The sequence below is a fragment of the Dendrobates tinctorius genome, unplaced genomic scaffold, assembly GCF_039654945.1.
Source record: "Dendrobates tinctorius isolate UK_male_01 unplaced genomic scaffold, ASM3965494v1 ptg000098l, whole genome shotgun sequence".
In the NCBI taxonomy this organism is placed as follows: Eukaryota; Metazoa; Chordata; class Amphibia; order Anura; family Dendrobatidae; genus Dendrobates; species Dendrobates tinctorius.
This window is the reverse complement of record NW_027361766.1, coordinates 7885730-7906066: the sequence shown is the minus strand read 5'-3', so window position 1 is coordinate 7906066 and position 20337 is coordinate 7885730. Positions and strand designations below refer to the sequence as shown.

Sequence of the window (20337 nt, the reverse complement as noted above, 5' to 3'; positions counted from 1 at the left end):
GTACTGCCACCCCGTATCCTCATGAATCCCACGGGCAGGACCCTATCCCCTAACACAGGACTCGTGTTCAGGTGGCAGCTCCTGGTCCTGACCTTTGTCTCCTATCACTCGCCCACCAGAGCCTGATGATCAAGAGACGGCACTGCAGAAAAAGTTTGGGACAGCAATCTTTTCATGCAGACAAACCGACCCCTGTTACGGGGTGAACTGGAGGTAAGAGGCTGCAGCGTTGTATGATCTGCTCACCACCACTCTGGCTGAATGTGACCGCTGTAATCCGCACTCGGGCTTACAGCCCATGGCTCTATACTTATGTTAAGAGCCAACACTTTTAAGCACGCGGTGCAGCGCGGTTCCAGCCTCCTCCCCTGGCAGCGTTATGGCCCTGGGCTCCAGTTGGAGCCCAGCAAGGCCGAAGCTAGATTCCTGATTCTGGCAGGCTCCACCCCCCGGCTTCCTCTTCCTGTACCAGCGCCATCTTAGTGCTCCAGGAGGCCAGAGCAGGGCCCCGCCCACCACTTCCAGGCAGGGATTTCGTAAGGCTTCTAGGCAGCGGCAGGGCTGTTCACCTCGCTCTCTCTCCCTCATCAGCGATTCGGGCGGCAGCGGGGACACAGGTCGTGGGTATGTGAGTATTGTACTACAGGTTGCGCGTTCACTCCGCTTTCTACCCCCGACGGTCGGCACCAGGTAAAACCTATCTGTATGCCCAAGGGAGAGCAGTCCCGCTCCTCATCCGCTTCAGTGACCTTGGTCAAGTATTTTGTATGTACCAAATGCAATGTCAGGCTTCCTTCAGGTCAGTCCTCACCACTCTGCTCAGATTGCAACAGACCTACGGTGTCACCTACGCTAGAGCGCAGGTGCAGCACTCCTGCTTTGCCTGTCAAAGCTCCCACATTATCCCTGGATCAGGAGGAAGCCACCCTGCCTGCCGCCCAGAGGCCATCCATCGCCACGGGAGACAGTGAGTGTCCAGGATGGACCTCTTCCTTATCTAAGTCTGTGGTTTAGACAGGACCACCAACCCAGGTCCCCTTCTCACTCCATCTCTCCGCCAAAATTCCTCTGGCCGTCTGCCTTCTCCCGATCCTCATCCCCGGAATCAGGCGAGGCATTATCAGAGTCACACTCAGAGGAGGGTTCTGAGTATGGGCCAGAACCGTCCCAGGTCAAGGATATGGTTCAGGGCCTCATTGCCGCAGTCAATGAGACCTTTAACATTGGGGACGCCACATATGATCAGGCTTTTTCATTTCAGCGTCATAAGTAAGCGTCATAAGACCCCTCTAGGGTCTTCGCCTCCCACAAGGATTTTGAGAAAGTGTTGGTCAGGGAAAGGCAAAACCCATCCAGGAGGTTTCAGAGTGGTCAGGCTTTTTGGGATTCTATACCCCTTCCCTCCAGATCTCACCGCCAACTGGACCGCCTCCCCTTCGGTGGATCCACCAATGTCCAGACTCGCTACCAATACAGTCCTCCCACTCGCCAGTGGGGCAGCCCTAAAGGATCACAATAATAGGAGGATAGAGTCCCTAGCAAAATCCGCCTTTGAGGCAGCAGCCGCTGCATTGTGTCCAGCCTTCGCCTCAGCCTGGGTAGCTAAGTCTGTTACAGAATGGGCCAAACAGCTTAGACAGGGCATATTGGCCAGGGCACCACCAGCGGAACTGCCTAGTTCGCAGATCAGATCGCTCATGCCGGGAGGTATATGGTATCAGCAGCCCTGGATGCCACGTCTTGCGTAGGTCAAGCATCCAGTAACATGGTAGCCGTCCGACAGATGGTCTGCCTAAAGGCTTGGCAGGCTGATTTGTCCTCAAAGAAATCAATAACCAACCTGCTGTTTCAGGGCACCCGGCTCTTTGGGTCAATGTTAGATCAAATCATTAAGAATGCAACGGGGGGGGGGGGGGGGGTTCAAGCTCTCTTTTCCCTCAGGCCAAGCCTCGTCGATACGTTTTCAAACGTAGGACTCAGCCCTTTCGCTGTACCCCAGTGACAGGCACTTATGCTCAGGGCCCACAGAGGTCGCAAGCACCGAGAGATAAGAGAAAGGTATCCTTTTGGGCCACCCCTTCATGGCATTCCTGCAATTCCATCAGCAGAGCTACCAGGTCAGGGTCGGGCAGAGCCACTTCAGCCGGACGTCAGCAGGGAGTCCAGCTCCCTTCCCAGTACTTCTCCCAGACTAGGAGGCCGCTTTCTCCTCTTCAGATATGTCTGGCAGAGTTCAGTAGAGGATATCTGGGTAAACGAGGTAGTATCGACAGGATGCAAGATAGACTTCAACGTGCTTCCACAAGATCGCTTCTTTCTATCGCAACCGCCAAAAGACGCTGCTATGGCTCTAGGTTTTTTTGCGGCGATTGACTCTCTCCTCAACACAGAAGTAATCGTCCCCGTTCCCGAGCAGGAATGTTTTACCAGCTTTTACTCAAACTGTTTGTGATACCAAAAAAGGATGGCTCAGTTCGTCCCATTCTAGACCTCAAAAGGCTAAACAGATGGGTCCGCTTACGTCATTTCAGGATGGAATCGATTCGGTCGGTAATTACGTCTATGGAGGATCAGGAATTCCTTTGTTCCATAGATATCCGGGACGCCTACCTACACGTCCCCATTTTTCAGGGACATCAGAGGTTTCTGAGTTTTGCTGTCCAAAAGCAGCATTTCCAGTTTGTGGCTCTGCCATTTGGGCTGGCAACAGCCCCCAGAATTTTTACAAAGATTAAGGCAGTGATGGTAGCAGTATTAAGGGTCAGAGGCATAATATTGGTACCATATCTCGACGATATTCTCGTCAAAGCGCCCTCCTTCGCTCAGGCCCAGGAAGATCTAGCGGTAGTTTTAAACATGCTGTCCTGGTTTGGTTGGATCATAAACAGGGAGAAATCCCACCTAACGCCAACACAACACCTAGAATTCTTAGGAATGGTAATCGACACCCGCCGCTCGAGGGTCTTTCTCCCAGAGAGAAAGTGTATTACCCTCCAGCAGGGAATTCGCTCTTTGTTGAAATTCCGGCTTCTATCCTTTCGCACTGCCATGAGAGTCCTGGGAAGGGTGGTGGCAGCTTCAGAGGCAATACCTTTTGCCCTGTTCCGTTCCAGGATACTGCAGAGGAACATCCTCCAGTGGGACAGGTCCATCTCTTCGCTGGATCGCCCCTTCCTCCCTTCCATGCAGACCAGGGAGTCCCTCAAGTGGTGGCTGACCTCCCCCCTCATTCATCTGGGATGGCCCTTTCCCCCTGTCCACTGGCAGGTAGTAGCTACAGATGCCAGTCTCCTGGGCTGGGGTGCGGTATTACAGCACCTGACAGTCCAGGGACGATGGGCGAGGCAAGAATCCTCACTATCAATCAACATTCTAGAACTGAGGGCAGTCTTTCTAGCGCTTCTACATTGGGAAAGATACCTCAACAACCAGCCAGTCCGGATTCAGACGGACAATGCCACGGCGGTGGCATACATCAAATACCAAGGGGGAACCAGAAGTCCTCGGGCACTGGCCGAGGTATTCAGAATCTTCAACTGGGCAGAAACCACATACCGTGAATTTCGGCAGTTTACATTCCCGGCACAGACAACACGGCCGCCGAACCTTCCTCAGTCGGGAGGGGCTCGCGGCAGGAGACTGGTCCTTACACCAGGACATGTTCCGTCAGATATGCCAGCTATGGGGGACTCCAGACGTGGACCTCCTGGCATCGCAACAGAACAGAAGGGTCCAACAGTTTCTCAAGATACCACGATCCTCTAGCAAAATTGACGCACTGGTCATTCCCTGGACACAGTTCAGACTCCCTTACCTGTTCCCTCCCCTTCCTCTCCTGCCCAGACTTCTAAAGAAGATCAAGGCGGAAGGGGTGCCGGTCATATTGATCGCCCAGGAGGGCCAGGTTCGCAGAAATGATCAATCTTCTCACAGGCACCCCGTGGAGACTCCCCGACAGACCAGATCTCCTGGCTCAGGGGCTGTTATACCACCCGAATTTTCGGTTGCTCAATTTGACGGCATGGCCGTTGAAACCACAATACTGAGAGCAGCGGGATTTTCGGACCGAGTCATTAATACAATGATCCAGGCTAGGAAGCCATCCTCTTCCAGGGTCTATTATCGAGCCTGGAAGGCCTATTTTGGCTGGTGTGAGTCTAATCACATCACACCTATGCTCTGTTCCCTGCCATCCGTCTTAGCTTTTCTCCAGATAGGGTTAGATGGCGGTCTGGCCCTAAGTTCCTTAAAAGGCCAGGTATCTGCTCTCTCTATTCTTTTTCAAAGAAATTTGGCCTCCCGCTTACAGGTTAAGACCTTTCTGCAAGAAGTGGCACATGCGGCCCCTCCTTACAGATCCCCTGTGGCTCCATGGGATCTTAACTTGGTCTTGGAAGCCTTGACAGGTTCACCCTTCAAACCCCTCCAAGAAGCTCCCATGCCTTTGCTGTCCTGGAAGGTGGTATTTCTCGTAGCCATCACCACTATTAGGCCGGTTTCAGAATTAGCGGCATTGTCCTGTCGACCTCCATTCCAAATTATGCACTAGGATAAGGTTGTTTTGCGGCCTCCTCCTAACTTACCAAGGTGGTATCGGCCTTCCACCAGAACGAGGATATAATCCTGTCATTTTGTCCTGCTCCAACCCATCCTCTGGAGCGTTCTTTGAATAAGCTAGACCTGGTCAGGGCGATAAGGGTCTATCTGACCAGGACCGCTCCCTTCAGGAAGCCAGACTCGCTCTTTGTTGTCCCCAACGGGGTGAGAAGAGGCCTGCCAGCCTCTAAGGTGTCCCCTGCTAGGGTCAAGGCCCATTCAACCCGGGCGGTGGGTGCCTCCTGTGCGGTACACAACAGGGCATCAGCCATGCAGTTGTGCAAGGCAGCCACATGGTCGTCCATGCATACCTTTTCAAGGTTCTATAAGGTCCATACCTATGCTTCAGCGGACGCCAGTTTAGAAAGAAGAATCTTGCAGGCGGCAGTGGTGAGTTCTCCGACCTGAAGGAAGTTTGTCTTTTCTCACCCCAGTGACTGCTTTTGGACATCCCACGGTTCCTGTGTCCCCCAATGAGACGAAAGAGAAACCAGGATTTTGGTTGCTTAACATAAAATCTGTTTCTCAGTCTTCATTGGGGGACACAGCGCCCTCCCATGATTTTGTTACTTGTAATGAATATAATGACTTGCATGATATTGTCTCCTACTGCTTTTTCACTAACTGATTGTCCTACAGCCGGTCAGAGGGGTGTATACTGTGGAGGCGGAGTTAACATTTTTTTCATGCATAGTGTCAACCTCCTAGTGACAGCAGCACCCACCCACACGGGTCCTGTGTCCTCCAATGAAGACTCTGAGAAACAGATTTTACGGTAAGCAACCAAAATCCTGTTATCTTGAACAGTTAAAACGAATCTGTCAGCAGGATTTTGTGAAGTAAGCTACACGCATTGTCAGGTTGGCACTGTTATACGGATTAAAATGATACCTGGGTTGATGAAATCTGTATTTGCAGTTTTCAGTCAATGAGATTCTTGTGCTTTGGGACGGCCTGTGGGGGGAGTCTTCATGTGGTGCTCAGCTTAATTATTCATCCTTAGGGCTTATGACAGGTCACTGATCCTTCACTGACTGCCACCTATTTTACATAATTCATTTAATATTGTTGGCTTAGAAAAAAAAAATGTAGCTTCAGTAAACTGGCGGCGGCACATATCCAGTAGCATCTATCGCATGTCGATAGATGCTACTGTGCAAGAGCTGCCAGTGGTGCCATTTTGTTGCAGGAAAAAGAAATTGTCTGCATTTGCTGATGCCATTTTGCTCAAATTATTATTTATTTGTTTTTTTTGTAAGCCCACAATATGAAATGCATTATCTTAATGCATTATGTTGCTTAACTGTTGACAATAACAGTAATTTTTACCGGGGGTGCTCAAACTTTAAACTCTACAAACCAAAACAGAGAATTCTATTAAAGGGGTTGTCCAATAACTGTACCTGGCAACCTAGCTGCTTTTAGCTCCTGCCAGATGTGAACAGAGTAGAGCTAGAGTTCTTGGCAACAGTGACTAAACTGTGAGCTGTGCTATTCAGCTCCATTCGGTTTAAATAGTCATTCTGTGCTGACAAAGTACAGGTGCTAAGTGAACCCTTCGTGTGACCTAGGGATCAAGGGATCACAAAGTGCATCTTCCCACCTAGTTCTTTTTCATCTACCTCTATACTTCTTTAACTCTATAAAGCCAGAACTGTCAAACAGAGGGGGTAGAGATGGAGGGAAAAAAAGTAGGTGGAAGGTGTAATTAAATGATTGCCTCTCCCACCCCTCCACCTCTCAAGGGTGCACAGAGCACCTCTACTTGGTTTCAGCATTCATTGGGTACTGACATACTCATTTTAATCTTGTGTGAACTGAAGATGGTTAATTGGTGGGAAAGCTGGAGGTTAGACCTTCGCGGATCTGATATTGATAACCTATCCTAAGGATCATCAATATCATAAGGCTAGACATAAACTGACGAGCAAAAGGGTAACCATGTTTTGAACTTTTGCGTTTCAGGCTCTATACCTCACCATCCACTACTGCTTTGAACGCAAGACTATCCTCATTTTATAGACCATCATTTTAGCTATCTCATACGTAAATTTGACTTGCAACTATTTAGCATTAGTGATGAGCGAACTTAACGTGTTATCCGAGCATGCTCTAGTGTTTTCCACCGAGCATGCTCTGGTGTTATCCGCCGAGCTTCTGGGAGTGTTCGTATATTATGTTCAAGTCCCTCTGGCAGTGTGAATTGCTGCTGTTAGACAGCCTCAACACATGTGGGGATTCCCTTTCAAACAGCAATCCCCGCATGTGTTGAGGCTGTCTAACAGCTGCAGGTCATGCAGCCACTGGGACTCAAACATTATATACAAGCACTCCCAGATGCTCGAATAACACCTGAGCATGCTCTGACAAGACGTTATCCAAGCATTTTCGCTCATCACTATTTAGCATATGATTAGTTATGCAGATTCCATGTCACTTCATTGTTACTGTTTTTTTCCAGGTGGTGGAAAAATATTTCTTCCTGTATACTACAAAATAGAACCTGTTCTCACATTTCCTAATAGCTCAGTGTGTTATTAGGTTGATTCCCAAGTAAAAGGTCACTGGTTCAAATTGAGGAGCAGCCATGAAGAAGATTTCCCAAGAAAAGAGAAACTGCATCATCCAGCTCATTGATGGCAGTTTCTTGGCCAAGAAAATTGGCATCCTGCATCATCTGAGTGCCATGATAGTTGGAAGAATACAAAATAAAGTCTGTCCATCCGTTCAAAAGCCAAGAGGTGGATTTCCAGGCAAAATATTGGAGTCAAAAAGTCGACTCATCACTAGGTCTGTCTGTTCTTGTGCAACAAACACAGCAGTGGAGGTGGCTCATATGCTTCATAATGGTGAGATCACAGATATCTATGTAAGCACCGTGCGATGCATGTTACACATCTCTGGAATGGTGGCTCTGAAAAAGGTGAAGCCTCGACTTCAATTTAGTCTTGAGAAGCGTCGGTTCAAGCAGAAAAGTAGACAGTAGAAGATTTGGTGATTTGGAGTGATGAGACGAAAGTCACTAGACTAGTGTCTGATGGGTGCAAATGGGTCAGGAAGAAACAAAGGGAAAAGTGTCTAACGGATTGAGAAATTGAAGAATTGTTCAGATCAGTGGTGATAAAGGGTTTGTTTCACAGCCTAAGGTGTTGGATACTTGACCAGGATCGATGTTGGTCTCAATGTTGAGCTATATGTGAGTAATCTTACAAGACTAGTTACTTCGTACACTTGAGTACTATAGATATGAAAAGGACGACAGTGTTCCAGCAGGGCAACGACCCGAAGCATACGACGATTGGCAAAGAAATGGTTTAATGACAATGAAGTAGAGTTCCTGATTAGCCCCCAGACCTCAACCCAATTGAAGAAAAAACTGTATACATACGTGAGTTGACCAGTATGCACGACCTTTGGGAACGTGCAGAAGAGACTTGGGATCAGATTTCGGTTGAGACATGCTTGAATCTGAGCGCATGCCCAGAAGGACTCAGGCAGTATTGGAAGCCAAAGATGGATTTACAAAATACTGACAAAATAATAAATACATATTTAGATTTTTAGGAGCAAAACTGTAACAATGCAGTAACATGACAAGAATCTGCATAACTAATCATATTCTAAAAAAAATTGTTGCAAGTCAAATTTATGTATGAGATATCCAAGATGATTGTCTATAAAATGATGATGGTCTCATGTTCAATGCAGTAGTGGATAGTGAGATGTGGAGCCTGAAAGTGAAAAGTTCAAACCTTTGTTACCTTTTTGCTCATCCCTATATTACTTAAAGGGAACTAGTCAGGTCCCCTGTGCCCCCAGATCCACCAGGAGTTGTGCCTGCATATGTAAATACCCTAATAACCAACAAACCCAATAAATATAATTAAGGCAAAAACTCAAAATACAAGTCATACACCAAAAGACATGAGTCTAAATTGCCAAATGTACAAATTTTATTAAATGCAATAGCATGATATACATCACTCAATAAAGAACATAAATAAAATAGGAACACTGCTATCCAAATAGGGAGCCTATATAGCACAATTGCCCAAGAATGTATGTACTAATAGAATAAGTGCATAAAGACTTCATACATATCCTAAATAGAGGTTACAACCATGAAAAATGCATCTGAACTAAAAAAGACTTTCCACAGTGGAAACAGGCATAACCAACATAACCAATACACAGGTTCATATGGATTCCAGGTATACATATTGTACAACTCGGCTATCACTAAGTACCTCGACCATATAGCATTATGATATGAACCCAATCAAAGTTTAGTAGATAAAAGGTATTTAAACCAAGGCACTTACATAGTTAAAGTGTGTGGCACTGGCTTCCCTGTCGCCTCCTGACGAAGAAGCGAAACGCGCGTTGGGGAGTCAGTTCAGATTCATTTTTCATGGTTGTAACCTCTGTTTAGGATATGTATGAAGTCTTTATGCACTTATTCTATTAGTACATACATTCTTGGGCAATTGTGCAATATAGGCTCCCTATTTGGATAGCAGTGTTCCTATTTTATTTATGTTCTTTATTGAGTGATGTATATCATGCTATTGCAATTAATAAAATTTGTACATTTGGCAATTTAGACTCGTATGTAAATACCCTGCCTAACAGTCCCTTTATTACATTACATATATAAACAGATCTTTAGGAAAAGTATTTCTAAAGTCTGTTAATGCGGGCTTTGACTTGTCGATGGGACATTTGTTGTTCCCAGACTACTCTGCCCACTTAGATGTTATCGCGCCCCTGTGGACATAACATAACTTAAAAACGTCATCTCTCCCACTACACTTGCCTCGCGAACTCTCACTGCTTTTTTCCTTCACTTCATTCAACCTCTGAAGCCTGGTGTGTGTGTCCTGGCTTCAGAGAGGCAAACTGCAGGATCTTAAGTTTTCTGCACTTCAAATCATGCGCAGTGCGCCTCTCTGAACCCAGGATGCATACACCTGGCTTCAGCGGGTTGAATGCAGTGAGGGAAAGAAGCCGCGCTCATTCATGAGGCAAGTAAAGCGTTAGCGATGACGCCAACACTTGTAAGTTAGGTTATCATGCCCACAGGGGCGCAAAAAATAACATCTAAGGCTAGTTTCACACTTGCTTTTTTTTGCAGCTCGTTTTTCCCGCAAAAAAACGCATTGAAAAAACGCATACAAACGCATACAGATGCTGCGTTTTTTTCAAGCATTTTTATGAGCATGCATGAAAAAAACGCAGCGTTTTTATGCGTTTGTATGCGTTTTTAGTGCGTGTTTACCGCGTTTGCGTTTTTTCCAACATTAGGTGGCCCCTCACACTAACCCAAACCATGACTTTACTAACCCTGACCCTAACCCTTAACCAAACCATACCCTGATCCTGACCCTAACCCTGACCCTACCCCTGACCCTAACCCTGACCCTAACCCTTAACCAAACCATACCCTGATCCTGACCCTAACCCTTAACCAAACCATACCCTGATCCTAACCCTGACCCTAACCCTTAACCAAACCATACCCTGATCCTAACCCTGACCCTAACCCTTAACCAAACCATACCCTAACCCTGACCCTAACCCTTAACCAAACCATACCCTGACCCTAACCCTGACCCTAACCCTTAACCAAACCATACCCTGACCCTAACCCTAAACCCCCTTAACTAACCCTAACTAACCCAAACCCCTAAATTCCATTGTCTAAACTAATGGTAAAAAAAAAACGCATGTGCAAAAAAACGCATACATAAGCATGCCAATGCGCACATATGCTCACCATAGACTTATAATGGGAGTCTTGCTGTAAAAAAACGCATTGCGCGCGCATGCGTTTTTTTGAGGCAAGTCGGACGCCCAAAAAATGCAACAGGTTGCATTTTGTGCGCCCGAGCGCATACCGCAAAAAAACGCATGCGCGGAAAAACGCGTACAAACGCATGTGTATGCGCACATAAGCGCATCCCATGCAAAGTATAGGGAAAAAAAACGCATGCGCTATTTAGCGCTAAAATACCGCGAAAAAAAACGCAAGTGTGAAACCAGCCTTAGTGGCCAGACTAGTCTGGGGACACAAACATCCCATCAACTAGTCAAAGCATTCATTAACAGACTTCAGAAATACTTTTTCTAAAGATCTGATTATATATGTAATGTAATGAAGGGACTGTTAGGCAGGATATTTACATATGCAGGCACAACTCCTGGTTGATCTGGGGGCATGGGGGACCTGACTGGTTCCTTTTATCCAATTTAAGCTACCACCCTCTTTTTATCAAAAACTACAAGACAGGTTACATTTAAAGAGAACCTTTCAGCAAGACTTAACACTATACAGTAAAGATGTGGCCATAATGGTGCTATTACACTGATTAACTTGATGCCTTTGAAGGAATTTGATCAGTGGTTTTTGTTTAATCATGGTTTTAAGTTTTCTTTTGATGACGTCTTCTGTTCATCCGCTCGGGCCCGTGAGGGATGGGTCCTTATCTACTCCGGCCCCTCTGCTTGCCTTCATTGTTTTCTACAGGTTACTGATTATTCAGCGACCTGCCTCAGTTTTTAAATTTCGCGCCACTATCATTGGGTGGGTGGTGAGTGCGCAGTGTGAGATTCCATCTCTGGAAGATCTTTGGGTCTTCAATAAAATGGCGTCGATGTATGTGCAGATTGGGATCTCAGCCTAGATTGAGATTTGCGCATGCAGACTCTGGTGCCATTTTTTTTGAAAATCAGAGGTGGAATCTCGTACTACGCACGCTCCACCCACCCAGTGATATCGGCAGTGCAAAATTTTAAAACTGAAGCAGGTTACTGAATAATCAGTGACCTGTAGAAACACAGGAGAGTGGGGCAGGCCTGACGTCCTCGGAAAAAAAAACTTAAAACCATTACTAAAAAAGAATCTCTGATCGAATTCCTTTAACAACGATATGAATTTAATCAGTGTAATAGCACTATTTTGGCCATACCTTTACTGTATAGTGCTAAATCCTGTGGACAGGCCCCGTTTAAAACTATTTTGCTTGAATATTTGCATTTCATCAGAGTGTTCCCGACACTTGCAGTAATTTAACTGGTTAGTGTGATGTAATATATTAGTTTGGTTAGAAATCAGTCCAGTTTTAGAAGGGATATAACCAAATGTCCAGCTCTTGCATCACAAGTTACTATGTTTACTGGCATTTATAGTGCGAGCGTATCGGATTAAGTGAATCTGGCACTTGAATAATGTTTTGCAGCCAGTACTTTTTGCATATCTGGCATGTGCAAATCAATTAAGTATAAATAACAGTTTAATTCGGATTTTTATCATTGGTTAACTCTTCCAGCTTAAAATAGAATTGTTTCTAAACCTGTTCCCATCATATTCTGTTTTCCATGGCAGCATAGAGAGCTGCGATTTTTACGGCCAGACCTTGAATTCGAGTATACTCCCCCTTTGACTGAGCCGAGATTTTTTTTTTTTTTTACTTTCATCCTGGTCATAAGAATTTTTGACTTCATGGCCTTGATTTATAGTAAAACCCTTCTGATAAACCTTTTAGAGTAAAATATTTTCCCTTTTTTTGACTCTAATGTCCTTTTTAGATGATGAAAGTTGTTCAAGTTTATGCAGAAACACAAGAATTTAATCTGCAGGTAAGATTTCCGAACCGTGCAAACGAGACAGAAGTCTGTGCATAACCTAAGGTGATTTTCTTTTTCTTTTCCCAACAGAATGATTCAGAAGTGGCGCAAGCAGGAAAGGCTGTTGCTTTATACTTTGAGGACAAACTTCCAGGAATCTACCCTGACAGGACCTTCCCACCCTTGCCCGAGTTTGAACCTGAACCGGAGCCAGAGCCAGAACCTGAGGAGGATGATGGTGAAATAACAGAAGATTCAGATGAAGATTTTGTACAGCCTCGAAGAAAACGTCTAAAGTCAGATGAGAAGCCAGTGCACATAAAGTGATTTTGATGCCCTGGACTTGGCAATTTTCTGTAGAGAAATAACTTTTAAGTACTTATTTAAGTGTTCCTAGAAAATCTTCTCGCCTACACCTGCCACTTCAAGGAGAAGGGGGCGACTTTTAGACAGTATTAGACCAACCAATTTGTACAGAAGAGATGAACATTCTTTTAAAGAAGATGGAAACTTATTGTCACTTTTATTTTATTTTTTCCTTGCATTTTTTCTTTTTTAATTTTGAAGTTTGCTGGACTCCTTTCCCAAGGAATAATCAATTAGGAATCTCAATTAGTTTTTGTGAAAAGTTAAAGACCGGTCCTTTTGATTTGATATTTTCCAACCGTTCTTTGTACAGACCTCTAAGTGGACTCAGTGGTTGTTGTTACTTGTTAATCTATTTCTTTATCGGAGATTGGACCAGTAGTTGCAGTTTACTGTAACACCTTCTTTCTATCAGGCTGCACTGTAGCTTGACTTCTGGATCAACAAAAACATGGTACAGGATTAAGTGTGCTTTTTGAATGATTAATTTGTAATCATTCTCCATTTCCAAGTTTTTGTTACTTTTTTTTCTTTTCTGAGTGCTTTAGCTTGAGTGGCTTATCCTTCAAGGTTCCGGTATATAGATATATATTTTGTGAAGGAAACAGTTTAAATTGGATCATAAAAACATTAACTTTTGCTATGTAAATATGAGGAAGCTTATACGTGTTCGTAAATCCATATTGCATTATTTCTGACAACAGATTGTCAATCCTTGCTGTTGTCTTGCATCCAAGACAAGGAAAAATAAATTAAGTAACTGGTTAAATATTGTTGATTTTTATCCTGCTTTGACACCAAATGCTTACATAGAAACTGTATATTGGAGAGAGGTTAAAAAAAAAATTGTCTTCCTTAGGGTTACTCCAATTTTGCTCATTGTATAGAACTTTAAAAGGGTTGTCTGGTCTAAATTGAAAAGTCTGCAGTAGTCACGTTCTTTGCGCTGCGAGGATTCGCCAGCTGATAATGGTGGCGATGTATGTGATTTGCAGACTAGTGGGCGCAGCCTCGCTCCATACAAATATAATGAGGCGGGCCGTTCCAACTGGATGGCCGCTCTCTCCCTCCTTACCCTTGTATGGTGCGAGGAAGTGCCCACTAGGCTGTTTCTGCCCGGGAGTGCATGCATATCACATACATTACCATTCCTGGGTCAGAAACCTACGATTTCTCTCTGCACACAGTGTGTACACTTGGAGGATTCAAAAGTCTGTGGTGACACAGAGCTGACTGCAGACTTCTCATTTTGGACCCGGCAACGACATTGAATTTATATATCGTATGGAAACCATTTTCTCTGATAGTTAAATTTGGCTACATTAAGGGGTTGTCCACTACCTGACCAATTTTTTATATTTTTTTTTAAATAAGTACTCTCACTTAATAATAAAATAACATATACTCTCCTCCTGCACCGACGCAGATACCGGAACTCGAGTGACATTATTATGCCATGTGAAAAATGCCACTATTGATTTTCTACTTTCGCTGCCCTTTTGACAAACTTCACACAAGCAAAAGAGGCGAGAATGCGGCTGCCCATTAGCGCCTGTTGATTGGCTGCAAGGCTCATGTCATGTAATATCAAGGGAGCCCCGCTGCAGGAGAAGTATATGTTATGTTTATTATACAAGTGAGAGTATGTTATTTAAAAAGCAGTAGTCCAGGTAGTGGATAAACCCATTCGGCTCCTTTCACACAATGAGTATTTGGTGAGGTTTTAATGTTGCAGATTTTCTGCACCAATTAGGTTTACTTGCATTTTTTCCATTGCATTTTGAGTGCGTTTTTCTTCTATGTGTGCTTTTATTGTAATTTTTTATGGTGTGGTCTTTTTGTTATGTCATATTTTTAATAAAGCTGCTGTGTTTTTATACTTTATGGTTGAAAATAAAAAAGCGGTGAACATGAGTTCTATAAATCCCATCCAACTAGCTGCAACTGTAAGACACCGCCTCAAAGTCTCACCAGAAACTCATTGTGAGAACCTAAGGGGATTGTCATCAGAAAATGAGCTACTGTAGTTGTGATTTTTATGTTAAGGCTAGTTTCACACTAGCGTTTATGAGCGCAGCGACGGCCGCCGCTAAGCCCCGTGCCCCCGCCGGTAGCTCCGCCCACCTGCGCATGACGCTGCATGCGCCCTGCGTCCCCTATCTTTATCACTGGGGGCGCAGGCTGTGCGCAGTATGCGTTTGGCGGCGCATGCGTCCTTTTGACGGTGCGCCGACCTGCGCCAAACGCAACCTGCTGCAGTTTGGTTGCGTCGGCGCACCGTCAAAAAGGCGCTTGCGCCGCCAAACGCATACTGCGCACAGCCTGCGCCCCCTGTGATAAAGATAGGGGACGCAGGGCGCATGCAGCGTCATGCGCCGGTGGGCGGAGCTACCAGCGGGGGCGTGGCAGGGGCTGGGCTAAGCAGCGGCCGTGCGCAGGCCGTCGCTGCGCTCATAAACGCTAGTGTGAAACTAGCCTAAGTCTATTTTTTTAAATGTTTGTTTTTTTTGTTTTTCTTTTTACATATTGCAATCTGTTTAAAAAAAAAAATAGAATGGTAATCTTGTAATTTTCACACTGGCATACTTTTTGCTCTTTCAGGAAATACCTGTACATTAGCAGCACTAGTCTGAATGAGGCCCTATTTGTATTGAAGCTTAAAATGTGAAAGTGAAAGGAGGTGCAGGTGTGACACATGAATAGTGGGGTGTATACCGCCACAGACAAGTTACAGCGATCGGTAGTCAGAATGCTGAAAAGTGTTCCTGAAACAATAGGAAGAATGAGTCTAAAATGGCCCCAATGGCCTGTGTGAAAACTGCAAGATTTAGGAGAAATATATATATTTATTTGAAGAAGCCATTGCCAACATTTAAAAACCTGTTCTTTAAACATTAGGTTATACAAATTGTATGAGGCCCTGACGCTCCAGCATTTCAGAGAAAATCTAGTAAGAGGATCCGGCCAGGGACCATTGGTGGAGATGGGACTAGTATGCTTTTCCCAATGCCTCTGCAGTTGATTGGAAAAGACATATTAATCCCCTCTAGCAGTGCTGGGAAAAGCCATCTCGGAGGCAGCATTGGACTAGTCTTGTCTAACTATATTCTTTGAACTATATGTTCTTCGACACCCCAGAGCGTTTCAGAGAAAAATATGTATGGCTGCAGGCGAGCAGCCAGGCTCTGATTCATGCTGCCCAGGGTTTGGGCCCCATAAGTTAGCTGACAGGTTCCCTTTAATGAGGAAACCAGTAGCATTTTAAATGCAGCTTTAGGTTGTAAAAAGTAAAGCAGAATTGATATGTAGCACTAAACGTAAAATGTTTGAAGTTACTTTTATCTTTTCAGTTAGTTAAAAATGTATAATTTTGCTATGATCAACTGTCTTACTTGTACATACTAACTGCCTCCGAGCAGCAGCCTTCCAGACTTGGTTTTTATGATGCGTTGTGATTATTATTAATTTTTTTTCCTTTTTTTTATGCAGAGCTTGCTACTACTGCAACACGTAGTGAAACCACTCGGTGATGAAATGTCCATTAGAAATACCCCAATAAAATCCATTTATTGTCTTAGCCTCCTTTCCCTTACTGACTTTAGTTGGACAGTGACATATGTGCTCATATTCAAACCTTCATCTTTTGGAGCTTTCCTGCACAGTCATCCTCAGAAATATTTTAGCTGAATGGCTTCAAAGGATCAAAGATGTAATTGCAAAGCATGTTTTCATCAAATCTGACAGCAAGCACATTTTACTAGTGGTGTAGAATTCAGTGATGAAGTATATTAAGAAACATAAAACTTTTTTTTTATTTTACATTAATAAGGCTGGTTTCACATTTGCGTATGGAGGAGCTGCAGAGGGCTGCGGACTTCCTCCGTGAAGCTCTGCCCGCGGCCTCACCTCTGGTCAGGTCCGTCAGCATGTGGCCTGCATACCCTATCTTTAGCATTAGGTATGCAGACCGTGCAGATGTATGCGGATGCCTCTGCATGCATCGTTTTGACAGTGCGGCGACCGTACCAAAATGCAACACGTTGCTTTTGGCGCCGTCAAAACGATGCGTGCTAAAGCTGGCTGGAGGAGGTGCGGCCATGGGCGGAGCTTCACGGAGGCAGTCCACAGCTCCTCCATGCGCAAATGTGAAACCGGCCTAAGCCGTTGTTATGCCAGAAGGATGACATCACAGCAGGCCTTCAAATCACAAGAAGCACCACGGGTGCTATCAAGTAGGAGGTAGTTCATTGGGTTCCTATCCAGCAGGTATGGACTACTGAGTTGGTGACTGGCACTGCCTGCGAATTTATTCTGTGGTCTCCAAGAGGTCACAGTATGAACAACTCTATTGTTTGTGTTTAGATTATTGCTCATGACAATTGATATCCAATATCATTAGAGTAATAATGGCAATGGCAGTAATGTGGTTCTTTTAAGCAACCCTAGTTTTCCTTCTCATTTAGCTTTTTTTTTTTCTTTTTTTTTTTTTTTTAATATTGCTATATTCCATGTTATGTTATAATATTGCTGGATACCTCCGTCAACTCGTTCAGTTACCATCAGAGTGTCTTGCACATACGTTGGCTAAAAAAATTGGTAAATTAAATTTTAAAACATGCCAGCTACTTTGTTCAAACTAGCGTTTTTCTTGTTGGGTATTGTAGCCTAACGGACTTCATCTTACGCCAATGGGATCCATCAATGTTCCTTGGAACCCACTAGAAAACAAATCCTACGTAGCTGTCGGTTTTATTAACGGGCAATAGTACTAGTGTGGGCAAAGCATAGGTTGGGTCACTTATTACACAGCTAATGGATTGTTATACTGGCAAAAGGTTGAATATCTAGAATGTATACGCACGCAGTCATGCCATTTTAATGGCAGAATCCAAGGAAAACGGTTACATGTGTAAAGGTTTCCAGTTCTTGTCGTCAGTCTTATTTCAAAATGCTCAATGGGGGAAAGTTAGTTTTCCAGTGCATAAGACAAGAATGATGCTGATAATTCCGTATTGGACAAAACATGAGAACAAGACAGAGTTGAGGTCATCAGGGGAGGAAGTTGCTGGCATCAGCAATACATAGCGCAGCTGCTTTTTCTGTAGTGGGTAAAGCTGCTCGAGCTGTTGGTGGAGGAATCTCTACACGGCTAGTTGTGTGTGTAGGAATTCTGTTCCTTGTTGCCAGAGGACCACTCTATTGTATTATGCAGCCTGTGTTAGAGAATAACCAAAAACAAATATCCTGAAATAAAGTTAAAAATAAATTGCAAAAATTGCATGAAGATAGTAGTAATAATAAGGGTATTTAGTAAACATAAATGTGTTAGAAAATAAATCTGGTACCTCCTGACACATTGAATAGAATCTACATCACTGTCCGCACATAAAACTGCATCACCTGCTCATGTGGAGCAAGCAAACTGACCAGGAAGACCAGTAATGCTTAAGCTGTCCTCCTCGTGGTTATCTCCCTGATTTCCAAGTCTGCACCTGCAAGTAGAGAAAGATTGTTCACAATTATCAAACCAAAATGATTTGATTTCCATGATTGCAATTCTTTTTAACAAAATGATAAATTTTATCAAATATTTAAGTTTTGGAGCAGTAGAATTGTGATATTACAAAGGAAATCTGTGTGCCCTAATTGGTGATGCTTTTGCACACAGGATGGATGCTGACCACATGTATGCTCAGGTGGCCACTTTGCACTTCCCTGCGTGTGTGGCTCCTGAACAGGAAAAAAAAACAGAAAAGGCTAAGTTGTTTAAAATTGATCTACAATTAACAAAATGTAAGAATTTGACAAATAACTGAGGCAACAGCACCACTTACACCATTATGACATGATTGACCAGATGTTTTCTCTGCTGGTGCAAAAGCTGATTCAACTGGGATGTTTGTCGAGCAAATACCCTTAGCCCTAATCCCATGAACTTCTTTGTCAGCTAAATGAACGAATGGTAGCAAGTGGCCTAGTTTGTTATGGTTGTAACGTCGTGTCCAGCTTCCAGTATTCGGTAATGTCAGACAGGGTGTTCTGTAGTGCCGGTGAATTTGTCACACCAAAGTGGTCCAGGTTATCTGCAACAAACATGGGAAAACCTCACATGATTGTATCCTGAAATATAGAAAAATTATAGCTCTTAAATTATGGGAATAAAAAAACTAGTTTTTGCAACAAAAAGCTTCTTTTGTGTGTGACAGCAGGAAAACAAAAAAAAACATAAGGGTATGTTCACATGGTGATTTTACTTTTTTTTGAGCTGCAGCAAATCATGCACTTTTGGCAGTAAAGAAACTGCAGAAAAAAAACAGGTTTTGCTTGTTTTTTCTTGTGGTTTTTGTCATGCCACATTTGTATTCTGATAAAGTTCAGTGACCATAAAGAAAAAAATCATATTCTATTTTTGGCATGAAAAAAACCCAGGAAAAACGGATACCGGTGTTTTTTTTTTTTTTTTGTTTTTTTTTTGAGCGTCATACGCTGAAAGTGACATGCTCTCCGGCAAAAACCAAGCAAAACACAAAATACTACTACTGTACAAAAAAACAAGCTGTGTGCATGAGATTTCTGAAATCTCATAGACTTTGCTGGAATTGTAAAATGCAGCTGAGACTTATTAAAAAATGCCACGTGTGAACATACGCTAAATCTGGTATCGCTGTAATCGCACCAGCCCAAAGAATAGTCATCAGTTATATCACAAAAAAATACTGCACCAGGAATGACATAAAACCAATTCTTGACCTACTGTTTTTTTGCATTCTGTCTCCGAAAGATTGCAGTAAGGCTCAGCTCACGTTTATCCTGTGCTCTACGACAGGGTTCCCCAACTCCAGTCCTCAAGGCCCACCAACAGATCATGGTTTCAGGATTTCCTTTGTATTGCACAGGTGAAGCAAATATCACCTGAGCAACACTAAGGAAATCTTGGAAACATGATCTGTTGGTAGGACTGGAGTTGGGGAACCCTGCTCTATCGTGAGCGCTTGCAACGGCGTTTCCGTGTAAATCTCTGAAATATATGATTCAAATGGAACCCCAGGCGGATGATTCCCTGTAATGAGGCAGACTAAGGCACTAGAGACTCTATCTGGCCTATGAACTGGCTGTGTCTGTCTTTTTAGGCATGCATAAAAGTGCAATCTGCCACAGTTTTGTACAATTCTGAATTGAGTTCAGAAGAGCTCTGCTGCCTCATTATACACTGCTCAAAAAATTAAAGGGAACACTAAAATATCACATCCTAGATATCTCTGAATGAAAAATTCCAGTTGCAAATTTTTATTCATTGCATAGTGGAATGTGTTCAGAACATTAAAACAACAATTATCAATGTAAATCAAAATGACTATCCCATGGAGGTCTGGATTTGGAATGATACTCAAAATCAAAGTGGAAAATCAAATTAGAGGCTGATCCAACTTCAGTGGAAATGCCTCATGACAAGGAATAGATGCTCAGTGTTGTCTGTGGCCTCCACGAGCCTGTATGACCTGCCTACTGTACAATGCCTGGGCATACTCCTGTTGAGGCGACGGATGGTCTCCTGAAGGATCTCACAGACCTGGACTAAAGCATCCGCTGCCTCCTGAACAGTCTGGCGCAATGTGACGGTGGATGGAGCGAGACATGATGTCCCAGATGTGCTCAGTCGGATTCAGGTCTGGGGAACGGGTGGGCCAGTCCATAGCGTCAATGCCTTCATCTTGCAGGAACTGCTGACACACTCCAGCCACATGAGGT

General features: G+C 44.0%; 1 protein-coding gene across 4 annotated transcripts in view; it reads left to right on the top strand.

Moving 5' to 3' along the window:
• TRIM33 (tripartite motif containing 33) overlaps positions 1 to 13357 on the top strand; it is a 216314-nt gene extending 202957 nt beyond the window's left edge. For 2 of the 4 annotated variants that reach the window (XM_073587080.1, XM_073587079.1), the window contains exons 19-20: positions 12184 to 12234; positions 12313 to 13357. In XM_073587080.1, the coding sequence (XP_073443181.1) occupies positions 12184 to 12234; positions 12313 to 12549 (288 nt within the window). In that variant the 3' untranslated portion in view covers positions 12550 to 13357. The remainder of the gene's footprint in view (positions 1 to 12183; positions 12235 to 12312) is intronic. The other 2 variants (XM_073587082.1, XM_073587081.1) reach the window with 1 other exon arrangement.
• The last annotated feature ends 6980 nt before the right edge of the window (positions 13358 to 20337 follow it).